At 36.7% G+C, this 16,832-nt stretch overlaps 1 protein-coding gene across 1 annotated transcript in view; it reads right to left on the reverse strand.

Annotated features, from left to right (window-relative positions):
• Nucleotides 1-15,765, reverse strand: part of RAB2A (RAB2A, member RAS oncogene family) — a 31,141-nt gene extending 15,376 nt beyond the window's left edge. The window contains exons 1-4 of the mRNA XM_005423051.2: nt 15,696-15,765; nt 12,224-12,291; nt 2,450-2,532; nt 1,013-1,105 (exon numbers count right to left, since the gene is read on the reverse strand). Coding sequence (XP_005423108.1) covers nt 1,013-1,105; nt 2,450-2,532; nt 12,224-12,271 — 224 coding nt within the window. The 5' untranslated portion in view covers nt 12,272-12,291; nt 15,696-15,765. The remainder of the gene's footprint in view (nt 1-1,012; nt 1,106-2,449; nt 2,533-12,223; nt 12,292-15,695) is intronic.
• Nucleotides 15,766-16,832: the final 1,067 nt, after the last annotated feature.

The following is a 16,832-nucleotide window of genomic DNA, read 5'->3' on the forward strand; positions in this document are numbered from 1 at the left end:
CCCAAACAGCAAACCCAGACTCACTATCACAAAGCTGCTTCTCAGTAGTATCTAAGAAATTATGTGGCTGCTCATGAAATTTTCAGGGGCATGCATACACCCCATAATTTCAACTGGCACCTTTACCTTCAAGAATTATTGAGGCATGGACACAAGTTCCAGTCAATTACACAAAGGCCCATAATTAATGGATTATTAAATTCTGAGCTGATGCTTTTGATATTTTGAAAAAGTTCTGCATCCAGAAAAAAAAAATCTCGATATGATGTTGTAATTCACTGGATCAAAAACTAGAAGAATTACAGATAATATATTCACTGATGTGTTTTTATTAAGACTTTCACTACCAAGTCTCAGCATCAACAGGGAATAATTTTATCATTTTAGACAGTGTAGCTGATGAGAAGACCAAGCAAGTGAATTTACCAGGAAACAGTGAAAAAGCATTCTCTGACCCCAATCCCAGCTAAAAGGTACAGAATATGGAAGAGGCTTGTAAATCAGAAATGTCTCAGTTATTGAGGTATGCACTTCTTACATTTGAGAGAAGCTTTTGATGTGAATCCTGTACTACGGGCTTTTTTTAAAATGACATTTCCTCTGATGTAATACTTAGTCAAAAACTAAAGCACTTTAGAACACCTCATATTAGGAATCATATTCTCTTTATAAGGGAGAGATCCAGGTGTTCTTAATTGGTGATTCCAGAAACAAAAAAGCTTAATGGAAAATAACTCTTATAATCCATTGCTTCAAGCATTTGCAATCAATCCCTTGGAATAAAATTACTTCTAAAATAGATATTCAGAACATAATGTAGCTGGTCCACGTGCTGCACATTGTATTAGTCTAAGTAGAATAAGAAAGGTTTTAGGCTCACCACAGAACTATGCACAGTGACAGAAGGGAATTTGAAGTTAACATATTCCCTACAAATAAGAAAACTCAAAAGTTGAAATACAGAGAGGTGAAATATTTCCCTCTTACAAAACAACAGCTAATAAAATGTTACCTTTTGTTTCCAATAAGCATTATAACCATGTTGGAATTGGAATGCTGACGAGCATCTTCTAACCAAGTTGTCAAGTGGTTGAAAGTGTCCCTCCTAAGTACAGAAGAGAATGAACATTAAAAGCAGTATTTTAAGAAATCTTTCTCCTGTTAGTCCACTATTCTACTCAAATAATCAACTCATTTATTAATGCACATGCTCTAGGGATAAAAGCTAGTAATCCCTTTGTGAGAGGGAGAATGGGCAAACAAAACTTTAGTAAACAAGCAGTGTTAATGAACTCTACCTACAAAGTAATTGAAAACATGTTTGCTAGAAAGAGTAAAGAGGATTCTTAGAGTTGTAAGAATCTGTAGTTTTATATACATATAAAGACTGAACAGAATTTTAAAAGCACCCATCAGCTTCACCCAAGCCAAACAACAGTACAAATAAACACATACTCATATAGTAATATTTGTTTTACTGAAAGCAGAAAATGTTTGATCATTTTTATGTGAGTTTAAAAGCTGAATAATAAATTTAGCAGTAAAATATTTTAAAGTGAGGTATGTGAATGTGACACATTACAGTTTTACAGAAGGTGTAAACTAAGTAATAAATCCCATGCTTGTAGAGTGGTTTTAAGATATTGTATTTTATTTATTAATCAAAGATTCATTTACTGGAAATTCAAAGGAAAGAATACATTGCTTCATGATATTTAAACATAAGAAGAGAACAAAAGAAAAAGTATATAGGAAATCTCTAGTACAAGTGGTTGCTCAATGCAACAAGAGCCAAGACCCACAAAAGGAGGCACACAACTTAATAGGACTTTGGAGCCTGAATATTTTCATAAACCAGCCAGAGTACCCACAGTTTTACAGAAAACCTGCATATAGACACTTTATTTAATACAGCAAGGAAACTTTAGTAACTTCTACCTACTAGAAAAGTATCAGATTAAGACTTGTATTTTCTAAACCTCATAAACACAGCAATGGTACAAGTTTCCTGGTATTCTTTATGTAACCAAACTTCTATGTTTGACTATATCACTCCTTTGCAGAATAGCACTTCAGTAAAAGTAATCTGCTATAATTAAAGAAAAAATATCCCTCATGATAATAAAATACCAGAAAGGAAATAATTAAATATTTTCAGGTATTTCTCCATAAAGGTAAGCCAGAGGTTGATGGTCAATAGTTTATAAAAATATTTTATTTCATTCTTTCTGAGATTTTATGCATGCTTTCTCAACTACCATACAGAGAAAACTGAAAGTATATAGGTTACATATGCTATATCTTATTAGAGCACTCAAAGAAAGTTGATACAATGTTAGATTACCAGTATTTAGACAAAAAGCCAAATTAGAAGAGACACTTAGCACTACTGTACACCACAGCACAATTCTACAAAGACATGCCATTGTAATCCAGTTGGTATTCTCACCTTGTAATGTCATACACTAGCAAAGCCCCTGCGGCCCCTCTGTAGTACGATCTTGTGATGGAACGGAAGGACTCCTGCCCTGCCTGTAGAACACAAGGTTTCATTACTTCATATCTAATACTTGTTTTTTGTTCCTAAAAACCATTAACTTAGAATCACAGGATCATAGAATTCTACTTTAGAGAGATGGGGAAAAGGAAGAGTATGGATGGGAAATCAGAAAGGGGACAACTGGGACAAAGTCACCAACAGCAGCAAGAGAAGTCACATAGGGAGAAGACACCAACTACAGCACAGTGCTGTTAAAAAAGAAAAAAAAATCGGAACAAGACCTCTAAACCTTTTTTGGCAATCCCTGACAACCCAATTTACTGAATGGCTTCACAATACATGAATCATTATTAGAGCACAGAATGGACTCCTAGCAACTAAGCTCTGAAGACAAATTTGAAAGGAAGCAAATAACCCAGAGCTTCACATTTGAATTCAATAACCCGCTCCCTGGGGCAGCTGTTGACACTAGAATAAATAAAGTCCATTGTAAATAAATGATGAATGACATCTTTACGCCCACCATCTGCTGGTGTAAAGGTTGTTGGAAGGCCAAGGATGCAGATTTTATCCGTTATATCATAAACTGCAGCCAGCTTTCAACAGTCTTCAGATGGAATTCTTTCAGTAATCATTTTATTAAGAAAAAACAGAAAACGGTTGTGAATTCAATTTTACACAATTCTGCTCCACAGCTAATCAATTTCCTCTGTACTTGATAAATAATGCTTGTCAAAGCAGCTACAGGATACAAGAGCCATCTTCATATACACTGTGAAAACCTTCACAGAGTCTACATAAATTACATAGTTCTCACAGAAAAGTATTCTGTAAATATCTGAGCACCTAAAAGAACATGCTCAAAAGAATACAGTCCTGAAAAATAAATATTGCAGATCTTGTTGCAGATCTTGAGCTCTTCATGCTCATGTTTTTCAGAAGAGCTATCTAGCACTTGACACTTGCTAGAAGAAATATTTACTTCTAATATTTAGCAATAACAGATGTTTTAGCATGATTCAAAGATAACACAAAACATGCTTAAGAAATATGAATGCTGAAAGAAACTATGTGCAGTAGATCTGTAGAACTATAGGAAATTGCCCTGATTTAAAAACATTAAACACAAGAATGAAATATTTATCAAATACAAGGAACCCTTCAGGCATGCCTACAAAATTAGTATATGGACAACTGTTTCTTCTCACAGTTACTGTACTTTTCTTAATACTACATCTTCTTAAATTCAAAGAGAACTTGATCTAGATACTGTCACTCAACAAGAACAGTGGCACAACAAGTTGTGTTCAGTCTTCAGAAAGCATCCTTCTCTTCCAGAACAAACAGTAACTTCTATTTAAGAAAACATTTTATCTTAGCCATTCCAGTGGAAACAGTTACAAAATACCATATAACACAACAGTTTCAACACCATTAGAATACACTCACATATGCTCTTGGCCAAGAGTCCAAGTACACTTTCATATAAACTTTGGTAAGAGAACACATACAATGAGTAGAATACACCAAGAAATAGTCAAAAACAAATAACCAACAGTTTTTAGTGTAATATCTGGTTTCCTGCATAGAAATTCAAGTAAGCTTTACCACCTTTTCTTGGTGTGGTGAGTAGCTCAAGTGGATGGTAGACAAATGAAACATTTCCCTGCTAAACAGACAACTTACTGTTACCAGGGTATTCCATACATTGCCTAAAATGACACATGACCTGGACTTCACCTGACACATTAAGATTGCCTGTTACACCTTCATAAATTCCATCCTGACACGTGAAATTGTTCATCTCCCTGAGTAAATTAATCATGATCAAGCAACATTGTCAGAGGTCCTGGCAGATCTCAAAAAAATGTATGAATAGTGAATTCTTAAAAGAATCACATACAGAAGTTCAGTATATAAATACTGAAAATACTGTAATAATTTTGTGTCTCACTTGACAATGGTGAAATTTAAATATCACTGCTTCCTTAAGGAAAGGGTGGAAAATGGTACCTCCTTTGGTGAAGGGATCACATTTTCCATACAGCAATAATGAATTTATGCTTACATATACCAATGGACAACACAAACTCAATTCCCTTTCATTCTAAGCAAAAGAAAACTGAGTTTCTGGAAAGAAGCTCCACAATATTAATGTTTGTTTTACCCATAACATAAAAATGTATTATATAATAGAAACCCCTTACATGTAAAAATTTACTGGCTATTTTAACAGTATCATTCTGAATGAGATCTAGGTCAACATAGAGTCAATATAGGGTTAGGCATGCAGCATACATTCCACAGCTTTTTTTTTTTTTTAAAGCATCATTGTTACTTTACTTCTTCCTCTGACAGTTTTCTCTGTCCACTTCCCTTTTTTCCAAGGGGGACAAGCTATTTCAGAAGTCAAAAGAAGTCAAAACTGAAAGTCAGTCTAGGCTATTAGCCAAAACTGACTTAAAAAATGTCAAGTGTACTGTAACTATACTTTATCAGTCTCAGAAAGAAGGACCTACCCAATTTAAGATGCTTGTTACAAGGAGCAACAGATAGAAGCAGCAGCATAGAAGCTCAGTATAAATTAGAATCAGCTTCAATATCAGAGAAGGGCTCTTTATCTTAAATATGGTTTTGTTATTACCATCCCCTTCATGTTCCTGCAAAATCCAGCACTTGTTTTTATCTCTCTTCCATATTAAAAAGTGTTTTCTCACAGAACAGTTGAGGCGGGAAAGGGACCTCTGGAGGTCCCCTACTCCAACCTCCCTGGCTCAGGTAGGGCCATTCAAAGCAGACTGCTGAGTTCCATGTCCAGATGGTGGGGGAGGCAGGGGGCTGTGGTGTTAGGAAGGGAAGGGGCAATAGTCAGGAAACAAATGCTAAACAGGGTATTTGCCAAGGCCATATTACATCCAGTACAGGTGACACAAGCTTTTGCTCATGACAATTCCAGGATATATCCACTGTCAGAGTTACACTGCAGTGGAAATGGGAAGATGGAGGATGTTTCTGGTAACAGTCAGACCTGACAGCTACTTCACACACAGAAACTCCAGCTCAGACATGGCTGCCTGCAGGAACCTAGAACATGCATCCTATCTCTTCAGACAAACAGATGCTAGGTCTGACATGAGTAGTTCACTTATCATGAAAAAATGTGAGCCTCTGATAAACAAGAAATGTTTTAAGTGCTAAGTAACATTCTTTTCTGGCTGTTTTCTACTCTGTTAGCTTTTACAATTCATACCATAATGGTTCACAGAAACAAGCAAACTTTCTGATAGCAGAGACTTGTCTATACAGACAGTTCTAGAAGTCATAGGTCTTCAAGCAAGTACAAAAATCTTCATCCCTGCTTCAACTGCACAGATATATTTATATCCCATGTGCTTTTCAAAGTATACTTCAGTATAGACGCCAAAACACAACTTGAAAGTAACAATGTAAGCAGAACAGGAAGCAAGATCAATCACCTCCGGTCACTAAGATACAAGATTTAGGACCTGTACTGGAGTTTTCAGTAACATTCAAGCTATGCAACTGTTATCATGGACACAGTATCTCTGGCATATTTAAAAAACACTCCAAGTGTTACTGTTTTCTTACATTACAGGAATAAAGATAGTGCAGAAGGTAATCTCACCCCTGAGGAGTTGCAACTGTATTAATTACCAAAGATTAGGAACAGGCCTGTCTTTAACAGGCCATAGCTGCGTCCAATGAGGATGAGTGCTATAAAAGAGTGGGTGAGCTGGTTGAAAAGGGAGTTGGAGTTTGTTGGCTGTGCTGTGAAGAAGGAGTCAGTGCTGCGAGGAGTTGCCCATGAGAAATCATCAAGAAGGTACGGAACTTTTGCAATAAGATGACAACAATTCCCACAGGAAATCTTGGTGTCATTTCCAAGTATGCAGTGTAGTTGCATCAGTTGCAAAATACGCAGGCAAGCCTTTGTTTTCAAAGAGAGTAACCTTCAAGTGCCTTAACTGCACATTTTTGAATCTATAAAGTAAGGGGAAAAATGAAAAGAGCCATAATGCAGGACAAGAAAGTAGTTAAAAAAACAGCACCCACAACAGTGTATCTCCCTAGAAAACAGTTCATTAATTTTGCTGAATTCTCCATTCTCAATGCTGAAGAACTCGTAAAGTTTCTTCAAGGACCAAGTTATCTGAGAACGTCCCAGCAGGCCTTCAGCATCCAAGCTGACCAATAGTTTTTTATTAGCAGGGAATGTTATAGTACACATCCACATGCAATATGAGAACTACAAAACACCTAGCTAGTGGCTCTAGATTCCCTCACTCTGAAAACAGACACACACATGCAGTATGTTCAAAACTGGTGACAGAACATTTCATTCATGTTGCGAATTATTATTTACATGTTTACACTTTCCTACATTACAAAGAAGACTAAAAAGACATCTAAGAAATAACCAACTTGCAAGTGTCACACCACCTGTGACAGCTGCCAGCTGGGAACTACTCCACAAAGTTGATCCCTGGAATAAAATGTTCCAGAAAGAAAAAGGAGCAATACATACCTTTAAATATAGTTTTGGAAGTTATAAATACGTTAACAGCCTCTAAGTCACATGTCAACTTGTTTATACAAATGCATTAATCTTTCTTGCCGTCATATCTCCAGTCCAGAAAACTGAAGAATTTTAAGGTGATTTACTAGCATGTAGGACAAACAGACACAGAAGCAGTGTAAAAATAAAAAACAACCCCTGCTGTTTCCAGCAAAAACATTCCCAAACAAAAACAGAACTAAAAATGCTTATGAAGAAGAATCTATCATAATATATAAAAGTCTCAGAATTTATGTGACAACCTTAGCAAAGTTACATGTTGTTTGAGAATAACCCTGTCAGCATGCAGTAAGAACTGAAATTTCAAGAGGACTAAAGATCTCCAAGGATTAAACTGTACATATGTCTAAATACAGGTAACTTGTACATCTGCTTCTTCTGCTGGTGTTGAATAAATGCTACTTAGATAGCCAAAGCAATTCCCAACACATCACAGAAACAAAGCTTTAGCCTTCCATTACCAGAAATACACTTATAACTTGAAAGAAACTGTATTTGAAACCTTTAGGTTTTAAGTAGCAACCCTCACTAAAATAGGAGTTTTTACTGTGCAAGAAAGTGATTCATGCACTTCCCATTTAAGGTCTTATCCTAAGCAAGAGCTTGCTCTTGTAGAAATCTTGTAATTATTGTAGAAAGCGTGGATAAATCAAAAAACAATTCAGAAAATAACATGCCAATACTATAGTATTTCAATAACCAAACAGATTTAAGCATGACAAATGTTTATGAACACTAAGCTAGAAAGCATATCAAGTTGCCTCAGCTTCCTAAAGTGACATCATGGGTGTGAAGAGTAGCTTAAGCTACTGGCACTGAAGCTCAGATGTTGGTCATATTAAACAAACAGCAACAGGAATAACTCTTAAACAGGCAGATCTCCCTGTCTCACCCTTCAGTCCATGGATCCAGAAATAAGTTAATCCTCCCACCTGGCAGCGAACACAGTCTGTGACTGATGATCAGACTAGGTTCAGAGACTAAAGTAGATTCTCTGTAAGTTCTTCCTGCAACTTCACAGCAGTAGTGTAACAGAGGGCCATGAGATGCAGCAATATGCATGCAGGTACCATGGTTAAAGAGTCAAACTAGTAAAAATGTAGTAAAAGAATATATCAACTGCCCACAAACATATGAGTATGCTCTGACTACTAAAGCAAGTAGAAAACATCATGAAGTCAATGGGGGTGAACCCTATATCCTAGCAACTGTCAGAGACACGGGGATGAACATTCATTTAATGAAGGAAGAGAACTTTATGTGGTTCTAATAGATCCAAACCAGTTGCAAACACAAGAAAAATATCTTAATTTCCAAGAAGAATTAGTATATTCAGAAAATATAAAAGGGAAATATGCCTTTAACAATTATGCCTCCAGTCTTCCACAAACATGCTTTTTTATGAAAGCTCTCAACTACTAGAAAATGCTATCAATTCAATTAGAAAGTACACTTGTACGGAAATCAAGAAATTACTTGAAATTGGTTTATAAAAACCAATTATTTCAGATATTTAGTCTGTCTATTTAGTCAGATCTAAGGTGCTATATGAATTAATGTTTTTAAATAATGAATTTCCATGAAATAAAGCTGAAATAGATGCTAAAAATATAGTATTCAAGTACACAGGAAAAGTTAGTATTAATACCAATTTAGAGAACATCAGCATTACTTAGTGTCATCACAGATCAGTCCTACTGCAGTGTCTGACAGAATATCCTCTTCCAATTACTGCTTATTTTTCCTCATCAACAATGACTTGTTAGTAACAGTCAATGCAATACAGAACATCCCCCTCAACAACAAAACCAAGGCCACTGACTCAGCCCGGTAACAAGCCCAGTTATCTCTCTAAACAATGAACTTTTTCTGAGGAGAAGCAATTTTAATATTTCTTAGTGTTATGCTGCTGCCACAAGACAACTAAACTTATCTACACAGCTTATTTAAACTCAAAAAGCTTAACAGCTTCCAGAACAGTCATTTTAATCCTTACTAGCTGCTGTAAAACCACTTCTAGTTCTCCAAAAGTTACATGTGCAGCTGACACCAGCTCAAATACCACACTTCCACATAAGAGTTGCTTAACTTATCATAATAGGCGATTACCAACTAAGCAGTTTGGACAAAAGTATTTCTCCGTCCATCCAGCTACTGGAAGCCATTACTAAGACTAAAGATGCAAGAGAAAAAATAATCTAAAGACACACACACAAACAATTTGGTCCAACACCTCATCTTTACAGACCTAAAAACACTGAAAAGGAATAGTGAAACCCAAAGACTCACAGAGCTAAACACCTGGGCGTGCCACAGCACACACAGCAGCAAGCTTGCAGAGCCCAGCACTGGGGAGATCCAGAACAGCCTGCAGCCGGGAGAGAACAACAGGACACTATTTGCTTGTGCAGACACGAACAGCAGTAGAGCTGAGACTGCTACACACAACATTAAGAATGCAAAGGCCACATTGAGTATCTTTCATGGAATGTAGATTTTTGATTGGGTGCTTTTTGGGGGAGGAGGGGGCTGGGGCTAGGTGTGTTTTTGCATCAGACTAGTTTTACTAGACTACCAGCTCACAGGACCAAATACTGGACTACAATTTCTAACAGGAATACATGCATTCCTTAAGCATATCTTCTAGTCTGGCCTCATTCAAAAGGAATTCAGTTTGCGTACTCCCACATCGAAAACAGACTGCAATAAATAGAATTAACTTCTGTAACATGCTCCTAATCCAAACTAGGATGATAATGAAAAAGTAAAATATTATTGAGTTATCATACAAGAAGGACACACAAACAGATCTCACAGACATGCAACAGTGTTAGCTTCAGCTGTCCCTGTAAGGTGCAACATACTCCTGCAGTGAGGTATGCTGCAGCTTCCATGTGTTCCCATTACTACAACAGGGCTTTCCTTGGGGCTGCAGTGATCTGCTAAAGACAACACAAAATGAGCACTGTTGCACAGAAATATCTGGCCAGAAAAACCTGAATTTTAGAGTTTGATTCTCTTAAGCAAGTAAGTCCATTGTTAAGCAATCCAAACAAATTTTATCAAGTTCTCCACTTCTTATGCCTCTGCTCAGGATTCATCCTGTTCAGTGATGGATTAAAAGCAGATGTATAAGGCTAGCACCAAATAAGAGAAGGGCTAGTGCCGTGACTCAGTAAGCACCAACCAAAACCATAAATAGTTCATGTGTTTCCTTAGCAACAGGTGTAAAATGAACCTTCTCTCTTCAAACAGAAGTTGCTACAGCTTAATAAATATAGAGATAGCACGAGTAACACCTACCAGTTTTGGCTAACAGAAAACCAAAAAATGCTCAATGCAGATAGAACACAGTAATCTTAGTCATTATGGACATTTGTGTACCTTAACACTCATAAATAAAATATCTCTTGAGAATTACTTCATCAGGTTTCTTATTTTTGCTATTCCTTCAACACCTTTGTACCCAAGATCAGAAATGATACAGTGGAATTCAGATGTGCTGACAAACCAAGACTGGATTAGAACAGAAATATCCTGTGTTTCAAAAATCACACTGCATACAGTTAAACTTTTAACTAAGGCCACTATACTGTCATTCACTGCATAGAATTTATAAATTAATAAGTACAACATCAGCATACAGTCTACTCAATGGATGAAAGCTTTCAATTAATATTTTTAATTTATGTATGCTACACTTAAGAAGCTAGCCAGAAAAAACTCCCCACTCAAATAGAATTTATAAATTATAGTCAAAAGCACTTGGGTTGCCATTTTGGCTGGACAATTTGCATGCATTCTAAACAACAACCAGACTGCAAAGAGCCACTGAGTCAGAGGCACCAGGAAAAGCATGACCTACTGAAACACAGCTGAAGTTCATTCGTTATCTAAGGAGATTAACAGAATCAGTTCCAAAGCCGGCAGTAAAATTAGTACTTTTGCCTACAGACAATCTGCCCCAATTTTAGAAAACAAGGACCAATATAGGTATGTAGTCACATGGTCACATTATATACTAAGGGTTTGAATATAAAGCTATTTTTTATGCAGAGATTTACTTGTTTTTTGAACTTAAAAGTACTCAGCCACCTTGACAGTCTGCAATCCACAATTATAATAGTAAAAATGCCCAGAGCAGAAAAAGCCTAAAGTACGCTGGCCATATCTTTCTATGCCTTTTTCTTAGAACTTCCAACGAGGCACAGGTGTTAGGTGCCTTTTCAAGTAAAGAACCTAAAAAATAAGTAAGATCTTACCTATGAAGTTCACGGAAATATTACATTTATTTACATTTTTATATGCACATGCACATATGTAGGCATGTGTATATGAATGTATGTCCCTCCACTGATCTGCTGTACCAAAAAAAGCACATACATGAGGCTAGGGATCATGTACCTGTCAGTTTCTAAAGGTATCCTAAAATGCTTTTAGAAAAGGAAACAGGCAACTCTGTCTTAGGGAACAGTCAAACACATTTAAAAGATATAGCTACCAGTATGAACATCTTAAACTTGCTTCATCACAAGTGTAGACAGTGACGCTGACTGCTTTACAGTAAAGTGACTGACAACACAAGAATAGCCAATGTATGTTCTTAACCTCAAAAGTCAAAGTCTGAATTTTGGAAGGTGTTTTGAAACTTAAAGCATTTACCATTCAGTCGCTTCTTGACTGAAATATTTACTGTCTTGAACTTGTGTTTTTAAGTCTTCTATGAAAAGTGAGCCATGTGTTTTCTTCTACCTTGGAAATGCAAACATGTCCTCTAGAGAACTCTTGTTTAAAGGTAGCAGACACATCACAATTTCACAAAGGAAGATTGTTTAGAGAAATGGAAGTTCTTGGTAATATAGAAGACTTTAGCCAAATAGTGAGGCAGTAGAATTCCAGTCTTATAAATCTGACAAAGCTTGAGGAAGTTACAGTGCAAATGCCAAACAATACATCACAACAAGAAAAGGATATATTAGCAAATTTTTAACTTCATAGACACCAAAGAAAGCTGCAAGACAAAGTACATAGTCTATGAATGCTGATGATAGAGAGCTTAGCCAGAATAAAGGAAAAGTGAAAAGTTAGTGGAGCAAAATGTTTAAACAATTTTTATGATTACTTACCGTATCCCATATCTGAAGCTTTATCTGTTTTCCATCAATAGTGATCATTCGAGCCCCAAATTCTACACCTGAACAGATTTTACAAAACATTACATTATTAGTACATATCAGAAAGAAGAATGTCAAGTACTACAAAAGCAAGAACATAAGTTTAAGTTCAGTCAATGCTGTAGGAAAATACTCTCTTTCACAACCTGCTTTTAGCTGATTTTCCAGTAGCTTGAAAAAGCTTTCTAGAAGAAAGGTAACTGTTACTGTCCAAGTGTCTGGGAGGTATTTCCAACAAAGTTTTCCAAACCACTTAGTAGCTCTAGATTAGAGGGAGAAACACACCCCCCCTTTGAAAGTAAACAGGAAATTGAAGGGTCACAGTTATTTTAACACTTTACCAATGACAGATTGCTGGGGCCAGTTTAGAAGAAATTCAACCTATCATTCCTTATCAATAAAATGATCTATTAAGGCAGCATACAAAGTCACCTTTGACAAGATAAATTTTATTACTGTATTAATAAAAATCCACCTGCCTTTATGAAAAAAAAACTTCCAAAATTCTAGCTAGTTAAAGATCAAGTTTTATAACTGGGGGGGGGGGGAAAAAAATGTGTTCCAAATAAACAAAAGTAACTTCTTCAGTGAAAAATTCAGCCTTCTATACCATTTTTAAAGCACTTTTGAGATCATTAACAAAATCAAGTATGAATTGAGGCAGTCCATGCAGCAGTGAAAATCTAACAAGTGGCTAGAGATAATGGACATATTTAAATACTATCAAGTTTCCATTAATCTATAACCATTATTAAAAAAAAACCCACCTGATCTGCTAGCTGAAATTTTGCTAAAACTGGTCACTGTCTAGATGTGGACCCAAGACTTTCAATTATGCAGCCCTGAGTTGAAATATTCCAAATGTCTTTTCAAGAGCTTGCTTAGAATATTTGAGGGTGCAGTGTTGCTTCCTGTGGAATGACTTCTGGGGAAAGGGGCAGAGATCTCCAACAGGATATTGGAGCCAAATAAAAACCATTGGCCAAAGACCATTGTGCTCCTTAGCAACCAAATAATTTGCAGCAACCGTATGCAAAGAAATTGAAAGAATGGAGGTGGAGAGGCAGCAAGGAGGAAGCAGGTGAATGACACTGCTCTTCCTGAAGTTCACTCCAAAGCCAGGGGAAGGTCCTTGGACTACTACACATGTAAACATTGAAGGTTTTAACTGATCTCAAAATGTCACTATAGAGCTGCTCATTTAAACCCAATGATCATCTTAAATGTTTAGTTTCTGCAAACAACCCCATAAAAATTAAAAGGATATTTATTTTATTTCATCAAAATACATGCCAGGAAAAAATACTGAATTTGAAAAAACACAAACAATTTGATGGCAAGCTTGTTCTCAAAGAAGGAATAGAAGCTGATCATGTTTACAAGAAGGGCATGTCCTACAGGCAGTGGGCAAAACAGCTAGAATGTTTACAATGGTTTATTTAATCAACACATTTTCAGGACTTTTAATATAACCATTAGGGCATTTATTAGTTAAATTCAACCCACCCCATCGCCCCCACAGGGGCATTCATATGACTTTGAACCCATGTTCTTTATTTATCTGTCTTTCCAAATCAGTTTGGGTAACTGGGAGAACCTGGCCAAAATACACACATGCCCTCACAGTTAAGGAGGCAGTTCCAGCCTCTTCTGATGCTTTTAGGGATGACCTAAAAACAGAGGCCAGACAAAATCAAGGGGAATAAAAAGCAGTTATATTTACTGAAGGGCCTTCAGGTACATTTTGGGCAGAAGAAGGCCCCCCACCCAGGGGCTACACCCAAAAACGGATGACCAGTCGCAGGTTTTCATACTTTTATAAGTTTGGGCCATTTGCATATTGGGGGTTAATTTTCCAATTACAGCTTCAGGTAATGAACTCAATTACCCCAAGTTTGCTCCCCTCCCCAAATCACTTCTGTTTACATTTTCAGGGCCTGAGACAGTAAGGTGTCTTTGATTTCCAGACCTAGAGAGGAATTGTTTTGTCTGACCAAAATTTGAAAACAGTAGCTAACACTCTATATGGAGTTTAGAGTTATACACTTAAGAATTGCAGGATTACAAATACATGAAAAATATAAAAGCTAAAATCCTTCTTCCCTCCTTTTCAAGCAGCTTCCCAGGCTCTATTACTACATCCCTCATTATGTTGCTTCTAGGTTCACCACCTCATCTTACTAGCTTCAATTTCTGCCCTGCTCCCAGATTTCAGCTAACTGTATGCCAAGCAAAGAACTGGCACTACAGCCACCCTGCTGAGGTGAAGCTGTTCCCCAGTGCCTATCAGTCTGAGGTGACAGGGCTGCCAAATGCATGAGTGATATATAAGGTGTCATATTTGGCAGGCCTAAAGAAGAAAGTATGATAGTAAGTCAAGCCTCCCTAAAGTACTCAGGCTTTTTATTCAGCCAGCCTACCTGCTGCCAAGACCTCACAAATATCTGAAAACTCATGTTAGCCAAAGAAATTGAACTATACAACAGGCACACACAAGGTGTGGAAGGACTGTCAGGAGAAAGAGAATTCATAATCAAGCCACCTGATACATTCTGTTACATGAAGAAAATCTGTTTATATTTCAAGCAGCTATTTCAGTACTCCCAAACATAGGAAGCCTACCTACTCCAGGGCACGAACTAAAAATAGACTAGGATACATTTTGTGCAAGGCTTATGATTAAAGCTGATAGGTTCCTTGAAAGAACATGAACAAGTTGAAAGGTTCTGCAACCTTCTCTGAGACTAGCATCTGTTATGCTTAACATCAAAACTGATCTGCAGACTAAACCTGCCCTAGAATTTACTACAACGCAATTCCTCTTATTTTGTGTGGAAAGATAAATAAAAGTTGGTATTATTTACTGTAGTTAGATCAGAGGCAATGTGTCAACATGTATTAATTTCTCCAGTATCAAATCATGCTGAACACAAATGGTCCACATCCAGTTGAAGAGTTGGGAAAGAAAATCCCTATCCTTTCCAAAAGCAAATACATTCACACTTCAGTCCTCCATTCAAAAGTTAGTCTTCCCAAATGAATTTTTAAAATTCATCTTTAAGGGTAACTTTGCTACAGTTTATCTGTAACTTGTCTTCAAGGTTTTGTGGCTAGGGTACTTTACGTTCCCTAGTGAAAAAATGCCACTTCCATCACCATCAGTGCATTTCAAACTTGTACAATTCTTCTGTTCCTGCTTTTCCAAAGAAACAGTTTAGATACTGCAGCTATGAACTTTTTAAATTGTTTTGCACCCTCCCAATAAAAAACCCCAAACTGACTTTATGAGCTAAAATATACTCATTAGCCAGAGATTCACTGCCACCTTAATGCAGCACTTCTGCAGCACAACAAACTCATAAATGCATGCTGAGGTACCCCAACCACTTAACTACTAATACTGGGCAACACAAAAAGGACCTACCAATAGTGAGATCGTGGACTGGTTGAAACCGCTTGTCTGTGAACTGTAACAATAAACATGATTTCCCAACACCTAAAAGAAAGAAAAGAAATAAGTGTTAAACAAATTTTTAAAGAAGTCTGTAAAGGACCAACAGAAATTAATTTAAGGAAATATTACACATTGCTTAAAATTAATTACTGGAACTGAAGGTATTAGATCTCATACTTTGAAGTGTATGAAACTTTTTAATTACAGCTTTAAAAGTTCTAGAAACATCATAGTCAAAGCAGTTATTTTCAAAAATTGAACAAAAATTAATTATTCTTTTGAAAAAAGTAGTTCTGCTTTAAAATTAAGTGGAAAACAAGTTTTCTAACAGACCTTCAAAGTACCATTTTACATCCTCTCTCCTCAATAACTATAGGGCTTGCTACTCCTCACAACCCTTTGTCTGCTTCTCCTTCAGTACTTTCAGCTTTTTCCAAGCTATTTCCTCAATAGCATCAGTCTCCCATCTATCTCTGTATTTATCCACTGCTTACAGCCACTATATGCTGCTGCCCACTGGTCCCCCACAGGCCAAAAAGGACACCAGGAAGAACTTGGCAGCACCTGAGTTTACATTAGTCAGACAGGTAACACAAACACCAACTCCCTCAGACAACTCGTGTCAGAAATCATCATAACTATTTCTCATTACATGGACACTGGTCAGCAAATGGGCAATTTCTTCTGTATGTGAAAGCACAGAAAAGTAGAAGTTCAGACTACCTAGGTTTGTAAATATACTACTTTTTACAGCTAATTTTTCCTTCTTTTACTTGGAGGGGTTATTCTTCCTGTTCTGTGCAGTCAAACTTCACCTTTTCAGCCCTTAAAATTTGACAGCAATATATTTGGTTTAAACTCTGAGCTATTATCACATAACATACTATACTGTAGCATCCAAGTTCCTGCTGTACTTCGTTTTATCTGTCCAGCAAGATACAGCTATTCTAGCCACATACTAGAGGTCAGCAACAACTCACCATAAGAGACATATCTAGTAATAAAAGATAGCAAACAAAGAGATAAGGAAAAGAGCCACACTACTGACAAAAGATACACATACCAGAGGTTTGCATACAATGACATTTGGTCTTTCTAGTACCAAAT

The sequence above is a fragment of the Geospiza fortis genome, unplaced genomic scaffold (genome assembly GCF_000277835.1).
Source record: "Geospiza fortis unplaced genomic scaffold, GeoFor_1.0 scaffold121, whole genome shotgun sequence".
NCBI lineage: Eukaryota > Metazoa > Chordata > Aves > Passeriformes > Thraupidae > Geospiza > Geospiza fortis.